Here is a 23,650-nt window from a genome sequence, read left to right as displayed (position 1 = left end):
TAATTAATAAAATAAGTATGGACTAACAATGCAGCAGCACTATATTACATACTTGAATACTAGTGCCTAAATCATTAGAAACAAAAGAGAGAATATTTTTTTACTTGTGTCTGGAGATGCCATTGTTGAAACGATGACTGGTGGACCCGTGCGACGACTTAACTTTTGATTTGCAAGAAGAGCACCTTGGCCTTGAACAGGTGCTCCCACAGGAACAAGAGTATTGTCTGGTGCCGATCCCCCACCCTTGCGCATTAACTGAGGACTGGGGTGAGGACTATGCATGGGTGACAGGGGCACTAAGCTCCTGTCTCTCTTCATCAATTCCATGGGCACTGTGTAATTGGTAGAGTATGATTTTGGTACTTGTTGTGGTGGCTGAGGTAAAGCGGGCATGGACACAGGCATCTGCTGTGGCATACCAGGCATGGGGTGAATAGATCCTGGTATGGCAGGCATAGATCCAGTCATCTGCTGTGGCATTATTTGCATATTCTGCATGGGCATCCCTGGTATTGACACACCAGAGGAATATGCAGACATGGGTCTTGACTGAACAGGCATCATGGCTCCAGCATATGGCCCCGGGGAGCGAGGAGGTTGACCTGGATAGCCTCCTGAGGCTTCCAAAAGATGCTGTGAAGGTGCGCTGCTAGGCCTCCTACCCATTACTTCTCCCATCCTTGGTGAGATGGTCTGAATAGCTCCAGGGGTCTGTGGTGGCATAAGTTGAGGGTCGACAGTCAATGTCTGTGGTGGATGTGGCGGGTGGTGGTGGTGGTGCTGCTGATATACATCTGAACGATGGCTAAAGCTATTAGAACGACCTCGCATAGGTGTCTGAGGCTGGGAAGGGGGAGGTGGAGCCTCAACGGGCCGTTTACAGTTCAAGACCAGACGGGACAGTACACGAGCTTGTCCGAGGTTTGGGGCCACCATGCGAACATCATTTTCCTCCATGACAGCTAGCATGCCAGTAGAGTCAAATCCCTGCTGGATAAGTGAGGAGATGGTACTCTCAGAGAGGCCCTCGTTTCTAAGCAGTGCAAGAAACTCCGGATCAACAACCTTCTTTGGTTCCATGGGCAAAGGGGTTTGTGGGGCAGTGGGAGGTACGGCTGGAGGAGGAGCAGGAAGTGGAGTGACGGGGGGTGGATGGACCGGTGTTGGGGTTGCCTGAACAGGAGCGGGTACAACTTGGGCAACTGTTGAGGTCTGTGCTGGGGCAGGTGGAGGAGGAAGTGATGCCCCTAAAGTCAGTTTAGCGTCAGAGGCAGGCACTGCGGATGGAGGTGGCAGTGCCGGCTGCTGTTGCAGATGCTGCTGCAACTGCTCCTGCTGAAGTTGCTGTTGCTGTAATTGTTGCTGTTGAACCTGTTGCTGTTGTAATTGCTGTTGCTGTATTTGCTGTTGCTGTATTTGTTGTTGTTGAATTTGTTGCTGTTGTTGAAGTTGCTGCTGTTGTAACTGCTGCTGGTGTACCGTGTAAGGTGAGGCTGTCTCTTGCCTCATCATTGCACCCTGATTGGCTGGATCCACAACAAGGCAGGTAGCAGCCTGCTGCTGTGGATCCAATGGCCGACCATCAGTATAGACTGACTGACTAGTTAGAGGCGGAGGCTCACTAGCATACCGCGGAGATGACTGCTCCATTCCATAATGAGCGGGAGATGGATCTCGGGATGGTATGCGTTGTTGGCCATCTGACATCATCTTAGATGCACTAATAACAGCAGCTTCCCTATAAACTCGATTCAACTCGTGAGAAGTTGGAGTAGGGGGAGGAGGTGGTAGAGGTGATGGAGGAGCTTGAGGTGCTGCTCTCCCTCCCTGATTTTGATCCCATGCAGCACGAACCCCTGGTGTAATCCCAAAATGAGAGCCTGACCTACTGAGTGGATGAGGATGAGGTGGTAGAGCCTGGTGTTCTGGCCGGTAAAAGCCCTCAGGTGGCCGGGGAGTCATCGCTGGATCATGGGAATAGTAATCCTGATGCGGAATGGATCCTCTGTGAGCCATGGGAACTCGTGGTTCGTAGTGGTTTAGATCTGGCACTGAGCCCTTCCTCACTCCCCGTGGGTCCGGCCGCTCTGCGTAAACCTGTCCGTAGTCCTGGTAGGAATATGGGTCCCGTTTCAAATCCAGGTCAGGAGGACGTACCCCTGGCAGAGCCTCAAACCATCCTCCTCCCTCTCCATATGAAAGAGAGCTCCGGCGGCCAGGCACTCTTGACTGTTGCTCGTAGACACTGTCAGCCCTGTCCCACTGACCTTCATTACCCCCCAATGTATCCCAACTGTGGGAACGGCCGAGACTCGACTGTTTGTTTGGAACGAGCATTGGCAGGGAAAAAAAATGTCAAAAGAGAAATAGAAAAAAACAGAAAAACAGGCAAATACTCCACTTCTGGTGATTATTTGGAATGTTCTCTTTCAAGTCCTCATGGATGGTAACATCAAAAACAGTGAAGGAAGAACAAGCAGAAAAGAAGATGAAGAAGGATATGCTGTTTCACCTAATCAGGTTGTAATTCTGTACATCCGTGCTATCAGGTAGCTCCCCCTTTGGCTGGCAGATCTTGAATAATTAATCTTCAAATATGCTGGTTTGTTGTGGATAAGGAAACAGGACACCACACAAAAACTCAACCACCGCACAAGGAATATGTACCGCATAGGTAACACAGCTACTCCATGAAGGACAGAGCACATTCGAGATTGCCAAAGGTTCATGAAAAAAAGGAAAGGAGGGGGTAGGTTGGGTTGGATGTTGCGATGGGCTGGGGCTTGTACTAATCCAATAGGATTTATCTCTCTCTTCTTTAGGACATTTTACTCGCTCGATTGCAATGAGAGATTACAACTAAATAAAGCCTGTTTAATTCCACTTCCCACTGTGACGTCATGTGAACCAGATAGCAATGTATCTTGTAATGGTGATGATGGTAGAGGTGGTGATGATGCCTATGATTATGAGTCCATGCACAAAACTCTCACATTCACCGGAGGTGTAACGTACCTGATGCAGCTGATAAGGTCCGGTCAAAAGATTTCGGTATTTTGTTTGCTAACAACGCAGGGATGTGCAGCCAGGCAAGGTACGAAGTGTCATTGAATACAAATGAAATACAGTTCTCTCTGCTAAGTCGCATGTGCTGTCAGTAAATATCAAATCCACCCTGATTGGACACTAATCCTTCAGGCCCCATGCTAGCAGCAGAGCCACCACACAACTGCTGCAAAACTGGCCCTGAAATGTCCTTGATGCCTTTGTGCAACACTCACTGTCCCACTTAACTAAATGTGCGATCAGTCACACTAATTACTTTGAATTATTATGAAATTTGGAGGTCACACTTATCTCAAATGTGTTTTATTCACCTAAATAAAATTGTTTCAGTATTATTGAATGAGAAAACGTTTGAAGGGATGTGAAACAAAAACTTGTAGATTTGATACTGTTTATCTGAAATGCACCATATTCCCAAACCATATACAATTAACTCCCATCAAAATCCAACACCCTTCCCCCCTCTACCAAAGCTCTTCTGACCTCCTTCACTTAGAGAGAGAAGCTTTATAATCTGCTTTACCCCTTTGCACAGAAAAGAAAAACACTGGGGGGAGAAGGTGGGGGTGTCCGTGTGTGTGGGTTTACTAACTTGTGTGTGTGTGGCCTTACTTAACCTTATCCGTAGGGTTTGAAAAGCAGGACCCTTTCAATGTTTGGTGTTAGAGTTAGGTTATGGATTGGCATTCAGTTGAGATGCATATGATTTGCACTTGGCGATTTGTTTGTGTGTACAGTATGTGACAGAGGGGGCGTTATCACAGGGAAGAGTTCCTATTTTTGCAAAGACCATGAATATATAACATTTTCCTTGAAAGAGCACCATGCTTATTTAGCCTCAAGACAGCAGGCACAAGTAGTAAGTAAAGTAAAAAAAAATAGTGAGGCAAAGAACTGTGTATTTTCATCTAAAATTTGACTGCGACTACCAATTACGGTAGTTCAAAAGTTTATTTGTTAAAGTCTTTTAATTCCGCCTGAGTAAATTGAATTTCGGAGTCCACTTGGAAATAAACTGCTAAAAAAAGGAAGGGAACACTTAAAAAAAAGACACTTCTGTGAAATCAAACTGTCCACTTAGGAAGCAACAGTGATTCATTGTGACTTGTTTTAAGGTCATTACATCAAAGTTGGATTAGCTCGTAGTGTGTTTTTCCACTTTAATTTTGAGTGTGACTTCAAATCCAGACCTCCATGGGTTAATACATTTGATTTCCATTGATAAGTTTTGAGTGATTTTGTTGTCAGCACATTCAACTTTGTAAAGAACAATGTATTTCCTAAGAACATTTCATTCTCTGCCCTAGATGAGACACCAAGTGATGTGCACTAGCCCATCCAAGAGCTGCTCTTGGTTCCTGTATGTGTAGACAAAGACAAATACGTACAGTATATATATATATATATACACACACACACACACACACACACACACACATAAATATATATACATATATATACATTATATGTATACAATTATATATATATATATATCTATATATACACACACACACACACATATATATATATATGTATATATATATATGTGTGTGTATATATGTGCGTCTCATCTAGGGCAGAGGAATGAAACGTGTATTCTTATTAAATATTTTGTTCTTTACATAGTTGACTGTGCTGACACAAGAATCACATGGTTTACACTTTGGCCTCACAGCAGGAAGGGCCCTAGTGGAGTATGCATGTTCTCCCCGTGTCTGAGTGTTTTTTCTGGTTTCCTCCCACAGACGTCCAAAAACATGTAGCAGGTTCATTGGGAAAAATTGGGAAAATTGCCCTGAATGACTGAGTGAGTGGATGTTTGTCTTCATATGTGGCCCTGTGATTGACTGGAGACCCTGAGGCTCCAGCATCCCCCACGACCCTGAGTGCAGGATAAGCGAAAGAAGATGGATGGACATATATATATATATATATATGCGCAATCAGTAGTCATTCTTGTTCTTTAATATTGGTGGTGATGAAATTTTTCATTTTTATGTTTTGGCTTCAAATCTGCACACTGTAAGACTGTGAGAAATGGTATTTTAATTTCTCACCGAGTACATATGAAGAGATTATCAATAAAAATGACTGACAGATTTCATGTATGTTTTGGATACTCATTAAATAGGGACAGGTGAGAACTTGCAACAGGGATGTGATGATACTCAGGCTGCTTTCCATATACAGTATTAAGACAGATGGAAAGACAGATTTTTTTTCCATTTTCCCCCCTTTTCTCTCTCTTGTATAAATTATAAACACACACAGACGCACACACCATACTGATCCAGTCCTCTCATTACTTCCTATAGACAGACTCTCAAGAGACCCGACTCTCAGTACAGCAGATCACACATCACCATAAAGTCAACCTCAAACAGACAGAGAGGGGCAGAGGTGTGTACTTTGGGTTTGCCAATATAATCCTCGGAGGAAAGTAAATCACACAGTTCTCTTTGTCTCAAATTAAACAATGTTTGACTTTCAAATACTAATGTTCCTCAATTTGCCATACTTGCCAGATGCCAGACTCACTGTAACGGAGGGATTTAGCAATTAAGCTGTGGATTTTAGAACAAATATTAAACCACCCTAGTAGAAGCTTATAAAGACCTTACATCGAATAAGAATTGACTGCTTAGAAATTAAATGATGCAAAGCCTATAGAACCACAAGTAAATGAAACCCTAACAAGGATGCAAGAATGTATTTCAAGGTTGTTAGTACTGCTAATAGATTTCAGAAAACAGTACTGTTCACTTAAGCGTGCAATGGTCTTTCGTTTTTTTCTTTCATAGACCCCTATCTCTATATAGTACAATAGAAAATTGTTTGAGCAGCAAGCAACAAGCAAGACCTTACGTACAGCTGTCAGAACTGTCACATCATGTTTGCCATTGTTCTAAAGACAATTCATCACTCTGGTAGTCTCTCTTTGTCTTACCTGCACATTAATATTGCAGGTAGGCAGAGTGAGAACAAAAAAAGAGTAACTGTATATTTGTATGACTATGACTGCATGTGTGCATTCATTATAAATGTTTTAACAGTTGAATGTGTCCGTGTGCCTTTATTTAGTAGAATATCAAACACACATTAGGAAATTCACCCTGCACGCTGCTACAGCTCTTCTCAGACTTTTACCCTGGGCTGCTCCTCTTCTGACATGCAACAGACACAGGAGCAACCACAGTGCTTTGTTAATATCCCTTTTTCGTCCATGCGAGCCGCCACCAAAGCCTTCAGCCTTGGTGTTCCTTGCATATATGAATAAAAATTAGATGCTAACTCGGACTGAATACAGCACTGCAACAGAAATAAAAACAACTGTCTCCTATGGTGGGACAAGTCACGTACTAAAAGCATGATTTGAATGTTAAACACTCATTGACTTATGCATGAGCATTGGGCAGGAGGCACTAACTGGAAAAGGGATTACAATGCCAGTATTACTATGAAGAATAATGCTGTCAGTTGAATTGTAATGCACATTTAACAGACATTATGTACATGGCTGTCTTGCATGTGATTCCACTGGGATTATTTGTGTCTGAAAGCATATCTACAGGGACTTGATAGTTTGTAAAATGGTTGACTGCAGTGAAGCTGGCTCTTATGCAAACGAGAACAAAATGCTTAGCTAGTGTAATTCTGAATTAACAGACTAATGTTTTCCACTGGGTTACCTAAGCATACAGGATATATACATCCAACAGCAAGGACTATTGTATTAATATTCCAGCCTCTTGCTCTCCATCATTCATTTAGATATTCACTTTGAAGCGCCCATCAATCAGAATTCAACCATCAGTAGTACATCCAAAGCGTGAGAGTATAACACTCAAGCATGCATGGACATCTTTTGAAACAGTTGTTTTGATACACCTTGGTACACCAAAAATTAATAGTTTTATATGGGTAACAGCCCTTCACATCCATCCATCCATCTTCTATCATTTATCCTGCACTCAGGGTCGCGGGGGATGCTGGAGCCTATCCCAGCTGTGCTGTTTTCCCAATTTTTTCCAATTACCCAATAAAAAAAAAAAAAAAAATGCAATCACGCCAGCAGAACCAAGATATATTATGTCTACATTTTTTAGAATATTATGTTGGGAATTGCTACAAATATTGAACAGCAATATATTCAAATAAAATAGAAAAATAAAAGTAAAATCAAAATAGGAGCTGAGTGTTTTTGTGTCTGTAGTGCCAGAAGGTGCTTGCCAGTGAGCAGCTCACAATATAAGATATAATCCAGCACTAGCTGAAAAACTTGTGGCCAACCGAGCCAACATATCTTTTATTTGAATTTACCAGCCGATATTGGTCTTTTGCAGTTATCAGCAATTCTGTATATACTGTCTGATATGGAACTATGACAGATTAATATTCTATATTAATAGATCTGATTTTTTTGTTGCATATTCATTCCCAGAAAGCACCCAGTAAGGTATCAGCAATACTCAAGGCTCTTTAAGGTATGCACACTTAATATCATTTCGGCTTATCTATTCTAAAAATCTGTCTTTAATGAATCATGTGTTCTGTATTATCACAATTGGAACAAGGGAACTTCATGGCAAGTGTCTTTGATTTCGACTTTAACATGTCCCTCATGTAACATAAAACATCTGCTGCAGAGGGAATGTAACTGAAAAGAAAACACATCAATGAATTACAATATTTGTCCAAAAATGTACAGGAGAAAAAAATGGACTGGTGATGTTTTACTTATTTCTACTAAAATTTGGGTATAAAAACACGATTTTTAAAAACATTTTTCGATTTCTAATTGGAAGTTTCTTGTCATCGACAATCCAGCAGGACAGTGTTTAGCTTTGTCATTTTAGGGGGATCAAATATCAGGTGATTTGATATGTTTTGTACACAAATGTCAGTATTGCTATCAGTTCCGAGGATATAGTTTTCATCTTCCTCTACTAGGAGACTTATTTGCATGATAATTGTGCAAAAAAGAAAATTAAAAGAGTGATATATCATGATAATAATATCCTTCCGAAGACAGCACTATCTATGGACACTGTTCTCTGTGCCACTTCCTGCAGCTCCACAAAGACTATGAAGGGGTCATGAGTATTGGTGAGAAGCCAGGAACAAGCCTGAGGGGGGGTCAGACCTAAAGACTGCTCCAATGACTTCATACCAGAGCTGGATACAAGAGCGTGGGGAAGGCTGGGCAGTAGAAATGTGAGATAAAAGTAGAGAGGTGAATTCTGTGCTGTAAAGCAAAGTATGTGAAAATCCCAGCCTCCAATCCACCCCTTTCCCTGTGTGTGTGTGTGTGTGTGTGTGTGTGTGTGTGGGGGGGGATGACATCAGGAAAAGCCCTCCCTGTGTTCCATAGCTTTGGATGTCCTCTCGGTCTTATATGAACCATTTTGTTACATCGAAGCTTTCAGGTCTCTTAAATGTAACAATATGCATAATTTACTGGCTAAATTTAATCACATTTAAGCTTGACTGGCCACATTACTCCCATTAATGTTTTAAGCATTGCCTACTGTTAAACATGTGCAAAACCTGCAAGTATTATCAAGCATGAACATCATTATTTAGCTGCCAATTCAAACACTTAGAACATAGATGACAAATTCCACTACCCCACCTTGTGGTGTTTGCGTCCAAGCACAGTTTTACAACTTGTAAATCAACATTTAGAAACATGTTGTCACTGTGACCTAGTTCACAACGCAGCGATGCTCACATCCCATCTCTTCCCAAATCAGTCAGTTAGGTTTGGCTAAAAGGCAATTGCAATGACTTGCACTCCTACCCATGCCAATGCATGCTGGGTAAACAGATGGAGCAGACAGAAGGAGTAAAAGAGAATGGGGGGGTTGGGGGAACTGATGCTCTCGACAGATGTTTGCCACAGTTCCCTTATTGCAGTCATACTCTTCTTGGCACTAAATTAAACCCAAACCAGAAGGAAAAGTCGTACAACACACATTTTGGATGCTAATATCCACAAAAAATGACACTGTTGCTTCATGGAAGAAGGTGTGGTATACAGGGACAAATGAAGTCAAAGTGCTTGTCTCTTTTATGCGTGTTTTTAGAGTGGAAATGCCATTGTCAACACTAATTCAGATGAAATAATAATTTGTTGTTTAGTTTTTTTCAGAAAAGAGCTCATTAAATTTGCCTGCCTCAAAAAATATATAGCTTCTGCTTACGTCGTTATACATTATTATGATTTGCAAAGTTAAATAGTAGCCTTTAGCATAAAAGAGCGAAGGGGCGATTTCACCCAACAAATGCAATTTTAATGGAGATGTGATGCATCAACGTCTGCATGCCTCAGGAGCTGAGCTAAAAAGATTCTTACAAAAACATAGTTGTGAAATACCTTGTATAAAGTAAGATATGTTGTTTTGTCAATTGTGGTATTTTGGGCTGCATGACACAAGTAGTACAAGGCTGTCATCTTGGAAATTGATTTCCTCACAATTCTTGGACGGATTTAATTTGAAAATTAATCTCATATGTGGTTTAATTTAAAAACCAATCCCCAAATAGCATCAGTTTTGGCTTTCCATGTCTCATTTGACAATCCACAAAAATCCAACAAGAGAGCAAAGGACAATGAATCAAAAACAGCAACACATATCCTCCGTTATAAAACAATCAAGCTTCCAAAAGAATCCATATCCCTGTAACCGAGGCTATGTTTGATGCGAGTAAAAAGCCACACTCACTCAGTTATTTCAAATTCCATTTAGGCCACAGGCAAGGCTCATCACGATGAGTGAAGATGTAATCAATGCACTCCACTGTGAGGCAAGTATTGGATTGACACAGTTATCCTCCAAAGATAAATGAAAATTAGGGAAGCTTCTCTCATTGCCTCAGAGTGCTACCCACTACAGAAACACAATTACAATTCCTCCATAACATTCTTGTTTCTGTCAATACACATGATATGAACTTTGATTTCTATTTCACGCCTCAGTTGCAACACTTTGTTTATAGATAATACTGGGTAGCTCAGAAATTTGTAGTGCCTGCCTCAATCCTTCTGTTTTTGAAACACCCTTTTATATGGTTGAGCAGACATAATGGTACGAAGAAAAAGTAGCGATTAGTCACCCGGCAATCTTTAAATTTCTTCAGCTGTATCTCACTCGTCCTTTTCGACATATTTTTCAGAGCATCTATGGTGACTGGGTGAGCTGGGAAAAGTCCCCTTCATCTTTGGTAGAATGATTTCATTGTTGAAGGGCCCCCCAGGCACACAGCACGTACTGGGGAGAGGGTGTGATTTTCAGAAAAAAAATAAAATTGACTAGGAATAATAAAAAAACAACAACTCACTTAGCCTCAGTTGTCACAAGAGTTTGAAAAAAACAACAACATTGAATGTGGAGAGTTTTTTAACATCTCAATAAAGTGTGGTTTGGTAAATAATTTTGCAAAGGGTTAGAGTTATCTCAAATTCTACATGATATAAACTAACTGTTTTTGTACATTCATGCCTGCTTGTGCTTGCCTTTTGTACGCTTTACCCCATATTTGTGGTGGGTGTTATAAATCTGGCATCTTCATTTTGAGGGTTACAAATCTGAAACGTTTCAGAGCCACTGCCATAAATGACACACACAGTCCGTCTTGTGTAAAACAAGGGTAAATATTTCCATGCAGGATTGGTGGTTTGGAGAGTTTAAGATGCCATGGTAGGCTTTCATGGGGGAAGGAATGGAAACAGCATCATTGCTTCTTTTTATGAACTTACTGTATATTGTGTTTCTCACAGTACAATGAAAGTCAATAACCCGAGGATGTTTAAAGTCCTTCAGCTCCAACGAGCTCAGCATAAACAGCATGTAATTTGCCACAATTATACAATTAATGATTGTTAAAATCTTGAAAACCATACACTCTAAGTGAATGTCCATCTTTCAGATGGTTCTTAAGCAAGTTCAATATAATATGGGCTTCCCAAAAAAAAACTCAGATGGAAAAAACTGAGATATTTTATCAAATCCAATTTTTTAAACGATTGATTGAAATTGTATTCATTGAGCGGATACTGGAAAAAGTCCAATGAATAAGCACAGCTCTAGTGTCTTATTATTACTTTAATCAAAAAAAGATCTTTTAAATTGTGTTCCATATAATTGAGAATTAAAAAGAGTCAAATTGTTGCAGTCATTAGCATTTATGTATTATTGTGGATTATAAGGAATAAAATATAGAGTGTAATCAAAATATTTTTTTTATTACCCCCATAATGGAAACCATTGAAGCACGATCATCTCTAGACTGCGGGCAGAATTTTTAGGCAAATTGTATTTTTGAGGATTAATTTTTTCTTATTGTACAACTGCAGTGCTCTTGGTCAATCCAAAATCTTACACCCTCAAACCTGAACATTTAAGAAATAAAAGTTTCGGCTTTCTTAAGAGAATATCTATAGGTACACCATTATTAAGCAACTATTGGTGTTTAGAAGTATTATGTAACTAAATGAAAAACAAAGATTTTCCCACCTCACTTGTTTACTTTCACCTATTAATGTGAGAATAACAAACAAACTCAAAATTTACAAATAAACATTTCTGAAATTTCCCCCCCCCAAAAAAAAAAAAAAAAAATTTTTATATACCCTCAGTGACCAATATGGCCACCCTTATTTTCAATAACAATCACAAGCCTTCCATTCACGGGGTCAGTCAATTTCTTGATGTGGTCAGAATCAACTTTTTGTGCAACCGCAACCACAGCCTCCCAGACGAGGGTGTACTGTTTACCTTCACTGTAAATTTCCTGCTTAAGAAGGGCCCAACCGTTCTCAGTAGGGTTTAAGTCAGGTGAAGAAGGGGAAGTTTTTCATCTTTAATGCCTTTACTGATCAGCCACGCAGCAGAGGACTTAAACACATGTAATGGAGCGTTGTCTTGCATAAAAATCAAAGTCTTGAAAGATGCAGACTTTTTTCTTGTACCACTGGGTGAAGAAAGTGCCTACTAAAAATTGGCAGTAGGTCTGAGAGTATATTTGGGGTCTATTTTTAACCCAAAAAGATCCAACTAGCTCATCTTTAATAATACCTGCCCATACCAGTACCACATCTGCACCTTGCTGGCATCTGAGTCGAAGTGGCGCCCTGTGTTCGTTACTGATCCCATCAATCTGGTCCGTCAAGAGTCACCCTCATCTCATCAGTCCACAAAACCTTTGAAAAATCTGTCGTCGGATATTTCTTGGTCCATTCTTGGCATTTCGAGGTATGTGTCTTGTTCAGAGGTAGTTGGGTTTCAGCCTTTCTTACCTTGGCCATGTCTCTGAGAACTGAACACCTAGTACATCTTGACAGATAATGGGTTCCTGGTAGTTTCATAAGTGAGTCTTCTCAAATCTTAGGTGGTTAATTTGTGTCTTTTTTTTCTCACCAGGATTCTGGCAACCCTGTTGACTATTTGCAATAAAACGTTTGATGGTTCTGTAATCACACCCAAAAAGCTTAGATATTTCAAGAGTGTTGCATCCCTCTAAAAGACTTTTTACAATTTTTGAATTTCCAGAGTCCATTAAATCTCTTTTTTGGCCCCTTTTTCCTCAGGAGAAGTATCTTCCGAATAATTATGCACACTTTGATATAGGGTGTTGATCTCCTGAGGCCACACCATCCCCCGTTACACAAATACACATCACCTGATATGCATCAAATCCAATAAGCATTCGAGTTTATACAGCTTGGAGTTGGAAATTATGGATAAAATGATGATATGGTCAAAATAATCACTTGCCTAATTGTGCATCCAATGTAAGTCTCACCGCTTCACACTGGGAATGTTTAGCAGGGTGACACTGATTAAGTTTGATGCACCAAAAATTTTTGTGATTTCACTTCCATGGGTTATTTGGGATTCATGTATATTACTTTTTTAAGTTTTTCTCCTCTTAAACAAGAACTTCTATGTGTGTGTTAACTGTCATCACATAAGGTTAATCCAGGTGTTTCAGTTGCTGTTTGATCATCCTTTAATTCACAGAGATGAATTATGAAACTGTATATGGGCTGTAGGATAACAATTCTAAATGTAATTTCAGTTCAGTACTGGGACAAAAGGCTGCCATTTAGGCAGCATAGATTTACAGCTATCAAAGAATATAGTCTCTATTTTAACCAAAATTGTTACAAAGGATGAAAACAGCGGTTACCTATAAAATATGAAAATCTTGGCTATTGCTATTAGTGCATATTATGGAACCTTAGTGTCAAGGTTAACCTTCGGAGCCTTTAATTTGGCACTACTGGGCTCACAATTCCCTAGTGTGCAATAAGGATGAAAAACTTCCTAAGTTTTGTTTACATTACATTGCACATTGATAAATTTACAGGATAAATGCTGATGAAACTATTACAAAAATCTCAGGGAATAACCAAGAACTGCACTAGAAACTACATATTGTAGATTGAATGCGCATTGGTGAGGGGATATGAAATGTTGACACATATGCATAAAGTAATTATTTGAAGATTTGATGGCTTCAGTCAGTGGTTACACAGAAAATACTAAAAAACACAAAAGCCAATTTTTTTTTTTTTCTTTCTTCCTTATGCACACACATAAGTGCGCACATGCACAAAAATCAATCCCACGGCTCACTATAATCAATCGCAAGCCCCTAAGGAGTGCTTCCCTTTATTACAAACTCCCTACTTCATCTCTCAAGCAATCTGGAAACATCGAACTCAAGTCTCATTCAGCCATCAACCTCATGTCCTCTTTGCCACACAAATGCAAATACAATTTCTTTTTCCTCATGGCTCCTGCGTTCTCTCTCTTTGAGACACTTCATAGTTAGGAGCTTTCAATTGACATTCACATACGCATTTGTGCATCCAAATCCACTGGTGTTTCACTGAAATTACAGCAGCTCACTAAAAACCCAAACAAGTGATAAATTAATTCAATTAAAACACTGAAGTCAGCCTTTTTATGACTACAACATAGATCAGTTGAGCTAATTACTGCATCTTTCACCTTCTATTATGCATACATACACAGAGAAATGGACCAATTTACATTAAAAGGTTCATTTTCACTGAATATGCTTATGGGGCCAGCATCTCAAATTAACAAATTTCCATGCATGGATAATTATAAGAAGAAGAAAAATAGAAAAGTGAATTTAACTGCCTCACCCTCGCAGATCCTGTCCAGTCGCTGACGCTTGACTTTGTGTTTGTCGGCCAGAGCCATCCTTTCACACTTTGAGATGCTCTCTCCTCTCCTGATTTTCTATCCACCTTTACCCCTTAAAATTCCAAACTCCTCAATCTCCCCCCGAGGTTAGATGGCTGATTGTTTCCTGAAAAAACAAATAAACAAAAAACAAACAAACAGGGGAGACACAGAACAAAATAATATTTAGGAGGATTTTAGGAGAGTTTGTTCTATCACTTACATTCAATTTGTTCTTTTATCATTTGGATTTAACCATTATTGTATTTTTGGGCGAGTGATGAGTAATTTGGAACATTCATAAATTCAAAATGCAGGTTACAGGTTACAGTTTAACGACTGAAATACAAAATGCTTGTGTCTAGTAAGCACTAATGCATGCAATCGAAAAAATTGAATGTAACGTGTTCAAAAAAATGTATTGAGTGACTGCCCCAATTTCACTGTAGTCTGCTAAGGTTTATATACAGAAATATTGTAGTCACAGTCAGCGGTGCATATTTTGGGGATAATCAAAGAATGAATAATTAGCTTGTGGTTGCTGTCGGATCTGCTTATTTTTTCTAAGTGGCTTAAAAAAACGTGAGAACCGTGAGACAGAACTAATACAGGAATTGATCAAAATTCTGCACAGCTGTCTCTGTCCTAAAATCTTGGCAGGTTCTCTGTCATCCAGGTTATGGTGAATTCTTGTCGTGGAAACTGGACTTGAATCCCTTCCCTTGAATATGTTTCTTTCATCCGAGAGGCTGAAGGAACCTCTCGGTTGAGGGGTGAGACATCTTCTAAGCTTCTTCACCCTCTCGGATTGGGACTACAAAAGTAAATGTTTCTTTGCAGTGCAAAGGCTCTCCACTGGAGGGAGCCTCACCTTGCTAAGTAGTAAATGAATCAACTGACTGGGAAAATGTCACTTCTGACACCAGAGCCTCTAAACTGAGTGGATGACAGCAAAAAAAAGGCCCACAAACTGAGTGTGTGAGTAAATGAGGCATTTTACCAGACATTTATGTTCATTGACTGACATTTCTCTAAAGAGCAGTCCTCTCATTAGTTCCATCTGAAGCCTGGGGGATGAAGCAGTTTCAAAAGAGAGCGAGCGGGCGGGAGGGGGGCACACTGGATGTACCGATAGAAGCTGTAAGGGTAGCAAGTCTTACAGTGGAATGTGGGTCAGTTAGTCAGCAGACAGGAGGACGTTGTATCAGCAGAATAAAGACGTAAAAGGAGTGAGAGGGAGAGGAAAGTACAGGGAAAAATAACAACAGGATGAGTTCAAGGTGATACCATCCTCCTACATTTTTACTGTGCCTGTCAGTATGTTAGCACTGTTTCTTTACAGTTCCCGTTTTGGACCTAGTCCAGGAATTCTGCACATGGGTCTCACATTTCATGTCTCACTATCGATAAAAAAATGTATCGATATTAACATTGCTGTTGTAATCATAACTGTTATGTTAAGTGGGTATACACAAGTCAGGCTGAGCAACATGGTTGAATGATGAATTTTTATGTGGCCAGCTGTTGGGGCAGAATGGCGAGAGGGTGTACTACAATTCTGTCCATTTAAAAGGAAATGACAGCAAGGAGAAATTTCTCCAGCATTCAGTGCGAATCAAGCCCGGTCTTTCTCTGTCTGTGACAAACACACAGCAAGACTTTCTTTAACCCAACTCATTTCAGCTTGCTTAGCCAGTCAGCTGTGCTTGAGCTTTCCTCTTCCACAAGGTAAGCTTCCTGCCAAAGAGCCGTGGACCCACATGTGGGAGTCAGAGGAGAAGTAATTGAGCAAGAAGGAAAGCAGGAAACAGTCAGTCAGAGGCAGAGGAGTCACACTGCCTCAGCTATGAATAGAACTAAGAAGGCGTACATGCATCTCTGACTTCTGTGCTACAGAGCGGCAACACTATAGGTCATGAGTGCATCTGGCCATTTAGTTATGATGTTCTCTCCTGACTTCACTTGACTGACAGACTGAGTCAATGGATAAGGGGGGGGGGAATACAGATGTGGTGCATGAGAACAATGTAGACCATAAATAACAAGAAAGCTTATTATTTTTTATACAGATTTTTGTCTACATAAAAAAAAAACTATTTAAGGACACCAATGAATAAAACTGCCACCCACAATGAAAGCAATCTTGTCAACTAGTCACATGTTTTGGTTGAAAAGTCAAGGAAATTGCTTTCATGGAATGGCCTGTTCAGCAATTCAGAGACATTTTATCAAAAACCTGATACGTTTTTTATTTCTCGTGTCCATTAATTTCAGAGGATTGGCTCTTGTAAAAACAAGTGCTACTGAAATCCCAGACAAAACGATTGTCTCCAGTAGGTGAGTCTAAAAGTCAACAACTTTGAACAGAGCACTCAGCCGGAAGAGTGCCAGATAGGAAGCACAGTTATCCCACAGCCCTTAGCACCCTTGCTGCTGGTATTTTACTTGACAAAATGTAGTTATGTAATAATGAGGTGATTGACATTAGTGAACATACATGCTCAGGGCTGCAGGACAGGATCTGTCCTGGCATCCAGAGGATAAGTAATCTGCCTAAAATATAAATCTAGGTACCTGTCTTTCTAATAAAAGTGTAAATGTTATACTGTGACCACAGTGTTTACTGACCTGTTAACTAGTGCAAACTGCTTTCTTGCAAAGTGTTTTTTTTCTTTGATGTGCCACAGTGCAACAGAGAATGCTGAAGTTACAATTCATTGGTTCAGGTTAAATGCCGGCTATCAAGTGAAGGGCAACAATTTGAAAAATTCACCAAAAGAAACTGCACTTACTCAGGAGCTGGATAACATAGACATAACTTAACATTGCAATCTGAGCATAATTATTGCCAAAAACCAATTTGCTTTATCTTGCACAGGATTAATATTATGATGATAATTAATCCAAATTCCAAATGGTGAAAGAAACAAATGACCTCATCACAGTCTAAATATTGTTCACATTTTCTCTGGGTGCTTATACTGTACTGCCTCTTCTGTTCCCCAGTATAAATGTAGAGAGCTAAACTGTATTGCTTGTTGGAACTCAATAACAATGTTCCAACCATATCCATGTGCTAAGACACATGAAAAAAGCAGATATTTCTAAGAGAGTGATAGTCATTTGTGCAATATTGTTTGGTGTAATGAAAATCTTTGAACCACCAGTGTTTGCATACTGTTGTAAATCTGAGAAGCATTAGCTTAACACAGTCTTAGTTAAATTTAAAATTTAACAATTTAATAACTTGAAAAAAAATCACAATATTACTTAAGGGTAATATTAATGTGTCACAAGGATAAACATTGTTTACATTGTTTGTATATTGTTACCTTGCAAAGACATACAGAATAGACAGAGCTAAAGTTATATTCTTACCAAAGGTTCCACAAGGTTATGAGAAACACACCCAGAATCATATTATATTATTGCAGCTGGTGCATCACTTAAAGTGGTTATTCATCAACCGAGGTTGGTTATTGGCATCAAATTGACAGCAATTAATATGAAAAGCAGATTCTTTTTTACTGCAAAAGAAAGCTCTGAAGAATGTCTATCAGAATGACAGGTAAATGTGGTTATACCAAAATAGTCAAGTACTAAACAGCCTGATTGTTCTGTGCCTTTTTGAACCAGTTTACTTCTATCCCTAAGTGTCAGGACTCACATCAATCGATTTAAATTATTCCCTGATGAAATCGCAGGTATAACAAGAAGTGTGGCTTCAGGAGTCGCATTCATCATTTTAATACCAGTAGCTCATTAAGTGCATTTTTCATCATGATTAGCAAATTAATTTTTAGGTTTGGAAAATATATGTCAGACCTTGACATTTAAGACACACACTTTATTTAGTTCACCCACACGTGAACGATTTAAATATTGTATTGAGGCTTATATAAACCAGCATCTGGCATAAACTGAGACAAACAATAGCCAATCAAATGACGAGTCAGACTTTGCAGAATGTTTGTGGAACACTAGAGACCTACCACCAGACTGCTGCAAGCTACTGCAAGACTAATTATCAGCCCCTTGATTCCACTGGATCCATTTCCACATTCTTACTGTGTTGTTGTTTTTTACCATCTGCAGTGTAGTTTCATATCCCGGTAGGAGTGTTTTAGCAACAAATTGAATTGTCTATGCAGACTTTTTGAGTTTTCATTTAGCAAAATATCCTCATGAAATGTTATCATTTACCATAGATAAGAAGCTTCATATGGTTGATTTATTATTTTTGTCGGATCAATATCATGGTTACCGGTGCTGTTCCCTTGTTTGTTATGCTTTGGTCTCTAACAATATATACCAAAAAGAGGATTACTGTCATGCTCTTTTTACTTGTTCACTGACAAGCAAGGCAGTCAGCCAAAAATATATAGAAAACCATCTTTCAATACAAAATTGAACATCAATTTTTGTACAGACTATAAGACAGCCCAGAAAAATAACAAAAATACAAAACTTTTTCAGTGCCAATAATTTGCTGTTTAATCCACAGCATATAACTGAATTGATTCATGAAAAATTTAGCCCTGTCAGAAACAACACACGCTGATAGGCCACTGGCCCTTAAATACACACAAGTACAGGGGGCATACAGCCTTTATTTTTTATTCTTTTTAATTAATTTTTTTGACAAAAACTGTCTATCAAACACTACTGATTGCGGTGTAGCTGAATAGACACTAGGCTGTTCATTAATGCTGCATGTCATTCACCAGGGTCAACATTTTGAAGAACATCTACACACAGTCTATGATTTATGTGAGAAAGTGCAAAGGTAGCAGCAAAGAAAAAAAAATAGAAGGGAAGGTGGTTCCATTTTTCAGGTCTCTCATTAATTGTATGGATGGCACTCAGTGAGGGACATAAAGCTGTCACTCAGACCATTGATTTATACCTCTCTTTTCCCTTCAGGCCTCTTTTAAGCTCAACACTCAGTCTGAATACACCAGTTACTGACATTTAAATCTCTCCATCATCATTGTGATCCTCCGGGTCCGTCCTTTTACCTGTATGTATCCTTTTTCACTCTTTTTGCATGTCATGCAACCCTCTGGCAGATTGCAGTCTTTGATTCCCTGTTTGCCTTTACACTATCTCACTTTCTCTCTAAACCCTTTCCAAACCTCCTTCAACTTCTCTCTCTCTCCCCCTCCTCCCATTCTCTCCATCTTTCTCTCCTCTCAAGTCTAAATGAAATGAGACTGCAGTAGTACTAACTGCTGACTTGGGCTAATGCACAATTTTGTAATAACGCCTATTCGTTTTAGTCACCCAGGAAACCCATAATGGTGATATTATTGTGTACGGCAGGCTGTTAGTCTGAACCATTGGGGCTTTTGGCATAGCCTACCCTCCACCTCTCTCCAGCTCTTTATATCTAATGAACTAAAACAAAGTCTGGCATAAAATTTCAACTGGGATAATTGGATTTTTTTTTTCAAAGACACCACTACAAAACCGCTGAAGACATGCAACTGAGCATGTATATCTGAACAAAATGTAAAGCACTGCATGCAGATCTGAATATTATGCTGCAGTTTTTCTCCTGCAAGACTCAAGAGACAAAGAAAACCTATTTATTTAACATACAGATAATCACAGAAAGTATGTGTGAATGTATGAGGTTGCATGACAGGAATTTAAATTGTCTGGTTGATAATCGACTGCCCTTCTGACAATGGCATTTCATGGCATTTGACATTCATGATGATACCAGTCATTTTGCAGCCATGTTAAATTAGTGATGTAGCCATCTATCAAGCAGATTCATTTTCTTTACATAACAACTTAACAATAATGAATTATTAAGTTATGTGTAATCACCAGGGGATAAAAATGACACACTAGTGGCACAACATCCATTCTGTAATGATAATAAAATTAACCAAAACATTCTGTCTGTTTTATTGTAATGTACAACCCTAGTTGAGAGTCTTTTCAACATCTAAACTTGTGTTTTGAAATCTTTGACACTTTAATTTTTCTCTTCACTTGACTGATGAGTTCAGAAAAAAAGAGAATGAACCAATTTAATGCACAACATTAAAATGCTTGGGATGATGACATCATTTCAGATCATGCCATGCCATATGTGCCATCATTTCAGAACATGGCAAAGTTCAGGTGTAGATGCAACCAAAATTCAAAGTGAACAGACTATGAGCCAGTCAGTGAAACAACCCTTTGGCTTCACTGTGATAGTATTATTGTCAATTGTAAGTTTACACTGTCGTATTAGAACTCCAACTTTATTTGGTCAGAATGAGTAACTGAAATGACCTTGAGGCATAAGCCTTTTCCCAATAAAATCCAGAGTTTTACAGCTCATTACCAGGTTTGTCATCTAGGAACGGCACGCTATTCTCTCTCACCAGTAGTGCGAGCAGTGGCACTGGCCATAGCAGTAATAAAAGCAGCAGCATAACTTGTCATTTTTACCCTTCTTTCATTTTCTGCATCCCAGGTGTCAACATTTTCTTCCAGCAAGAAAATCCAATAATGGAATGTCACATTGATATTTCCTAGGTGCTATCTTAAAGAATATAGCCCTCTGGTGCCTTTAGTAGATTTTCCTTACTTCATTTAAGTATGTAAGGGTTTGTTTGTGATTCTGGGCAATACAACCAAAACTGAATTGGCCTCATATATAAATGTTTCAGATTGCAATAGAGATTATTAATAGAGGGTAGATTCTAATGCAAGAACAATGTGGGTATTAGTGAAAGCCTGAAATATTCCATACTTTGGACCCTAGGTGAAAAATTAAAAATGGACCAGACTCAACTAGCAACCAAGATACTTTAAAAATAATTTTAAGGATCAGCCATTCAAAATATAAAAGAAATCATCCAACCAAGAGCCGACAGAAAACTTAAGATGCCACAGTTTCTGTTCAAGGAGTAATTTTAGGGCCTCTAAAATGAGCACTGAGCATGAATAATGAGAAGCGATCATAATAAAAAATGCCTCCAGGACTAAAACGCAGTGAGGTTTCAAGGAGATAAAAATACAAGAAAATTAAGACCGATAACCTTATGCTCCTTTTCTTCAGTTCATATTTATCACTGTCAATAATCAGCACAGCAATATGTATCTTAATGTTGCATGTAAGGATCACTGAAAAAATATGTGTTCTGTACATGAGTCATTTACAAAAAAATCCCTTAGAATTATTCAACTTTTATGAAATCCATCTTTACATTTAAGGTAAATGTTGAGTAAGTGCTGATTTTATTTGTTGAACTTAATGATCTGTAATTATCAACCTATTAACCACTGGTCACATGATGCATGCAATAACAGTGAATATAATTAAACTGCCCATTAACTGCAGAGATGAGTTTATATTTCTAAGTGGTCATCACAATAGGAGAACTTCCTGAGCTTCTTTTCATATCAGCCCTCATTAACATTTTTTCACTTGACTGTTTTAGTCAAATTGACGCAGGAGAGCAATAGATCTTTTTTAAAAGATCTAATAATCATGTAAGTTCAGTCTGGGGAAAGAAAACAATTTGTATGATAGCTTACAGAAAATTATATCAAGAGGCTTTGGGGTTTTTTAAAACTAATTTAAAAATGTTTGTTTACACTTTAATGCTGAGTAAAGTGAGGTTGACGTCTACTCTTAAGTGTACAACTAATGGCTAGATTGAATGATTTCAAGAAGCCCTAAAATGGTTATTAACATTATCCAAGTGTTTGAGTCTTGAGAGTCTGAAATTTCAATGTTTAAGATGATATCCGTACAAGCATTGGTGAATCCAAAAGCGGTTTATCAATTAAAATTGAGGATACAGATGTTCAGATCATTATCATGTTAGGTGAATTTCCCCCTCTTCTAACTCAATAAAAAATAGAATTTCTAATGAATAATTTTGTGCAATCAATAGTGTGATAAGTTCCAAATCAGGTCAAAAAGATGCTGCAGGACCAGTGGCAGAAGTATCATCATGGTCCATTAAGCAAATTAGGTAAAGTAAGTAGCAAAGTTGGTTGAATAAACAGGGTTAAGGAAAGGCCAAGTTTGCCCCAGAGGCGAACTCGCTGGGAGCTAAATGCCTCTGACCTAGATTAATACCAACCATAGGAGGGTCAGGACTATGAAACACACCCTGGTTTCCTGTATCCTGCCTTTCGGTCTGTGTGTGAAATGATTCCATCTGTCAGTCTCAGCTGAGCTGTGAGAACACTGCTGAATGCAGCTGCCCTCACACACACACACACACACACACACACACACACACACACACACACACACACACACACACACACACACACACACACACACACACACACACACACACACACACACACACACACACACACACACACACACACACACACACATATGGATTCAGACAAGCACCAAAAATACAGACTTGTCGGCTGGGAACTGGGGCCAAGGTGGGTGTCTGGCTGCATGCTACCCCCAGGGAAGAAGATCTGAGAAACTCTGCCCAGCATGAAATGCTTGAAACCGAGATAGCGACTGAGCTCCTGATGGTGTACAACTAATCATCATACAAACACAATTTATATATAATGACTTATAAATTCGAATCTAGCTGTGCAAAAATGAATGATTACCCAATAGAACCTTCATTTAGTGACATTCAAGTTTTGAGAAACAAGTTTTATTTCTCGTCTACAATGTTCCGAGTGATTATAGCAGTGTTTTTCAGCCTCCTTTTTTTTTTATGCTTAGCTTTAAGGTCAATTCAATACTGCTTGTATGGATATCCTCTTATATTTCATAATGACTAAGAGTATACATTTATGTATACCAATGTACAGCCAGCCTTTTTTAACTAGGATGGTTTCCTTACCAAGGACAGCGGCTGGTATTGAATACATGCAAAGCACAAAAAACAGCCACGGACAGCCATCTAAGAAGAGCCATCAAACCACTAAGCCACCTGTGAGTGAGAACACAGAAAAATTAAAATGAAGGATGGGGGTTGGTGGACAAGACAAGGGCACAGAAGGATTAAGAGGTGCAACTGATATTCGAGGAAAATACGGGAACAAGAGCTTAGCAGCAGGGGAAGAGATCAGAAAGGTCACTGACGAAGTTTAAAGAAGGAACAAAAGAAAGGTTCTTGTGAGTGAACTGGTAAATTAAAGAAATATGCTCTGTGAGATATTCTAAATATCTGAGCACTTTAAATTTACACTTGGGCTGACTAAGCACAACAATATAATTTTAGGTTTACTATGAATTCTGGATTTTGTGATAATAAAAAAACAGGGATAAATGGCAATTAAACAAATAAATGCAAAAATCAAACATGGCAGACATAACTTTCCCTCAGTGCATCCAATTCCATCCAATATGGATTGCATCCAAT

General features: G+C 39.1%; 1 protein-coding gene across 4 annotated transcripts in view; it reads right to left on the bottom strand.

The window, feature by feature from the left end:
* ctbp2a (C-terminal binding protein 2a) overlaps window positions 1–23,650 on the bottom strand; it is a 72,248-nt gene that overhangs the window by 40,419 nt on the left and 8,179 nt on the right. For 2 of the 4 annotated variants that reach the window (XM_086171806.1, XM_086171804.1), the window contains exon 2: window positions 14,249–14,415. In XM_086171806.1, the coding sequence (XP_086027932.1) occupies window positions 14,249–14,306 (58 nt within the window). In that variant the 5' untranslated portion in view covers window positions 14,307–14,415. Of the gene's footprint in view, window positions 1–104; window positions 2,708–14,248; window positions 14,416–23,650 lie in introns of those variants that run through there. The other 2 variants (XM_086171803.1, XM_086171795.1) reach the window with 1 other exon arrangement.

This window comes from Fistularia commersonii, chromosome 2 (assembly GCF_037954325.1).
Source record: "Fistularia commersonii isolate RoL2024-O1a breed Wild chromosome 2, RoL_Fcom_v1.0, whole genome shotgun sequence".
NCBI classification, from domain to species: domain Eukaryota; kingdom Metazoa; phylum Chordata; class Actinopteri; order Syngnathiformes; family Fistulariidae; genus Fistularia; species Fistularia commersonii.
This window is presented reverse-complemented; position numbering and strand designations above follow the sequence as displayed.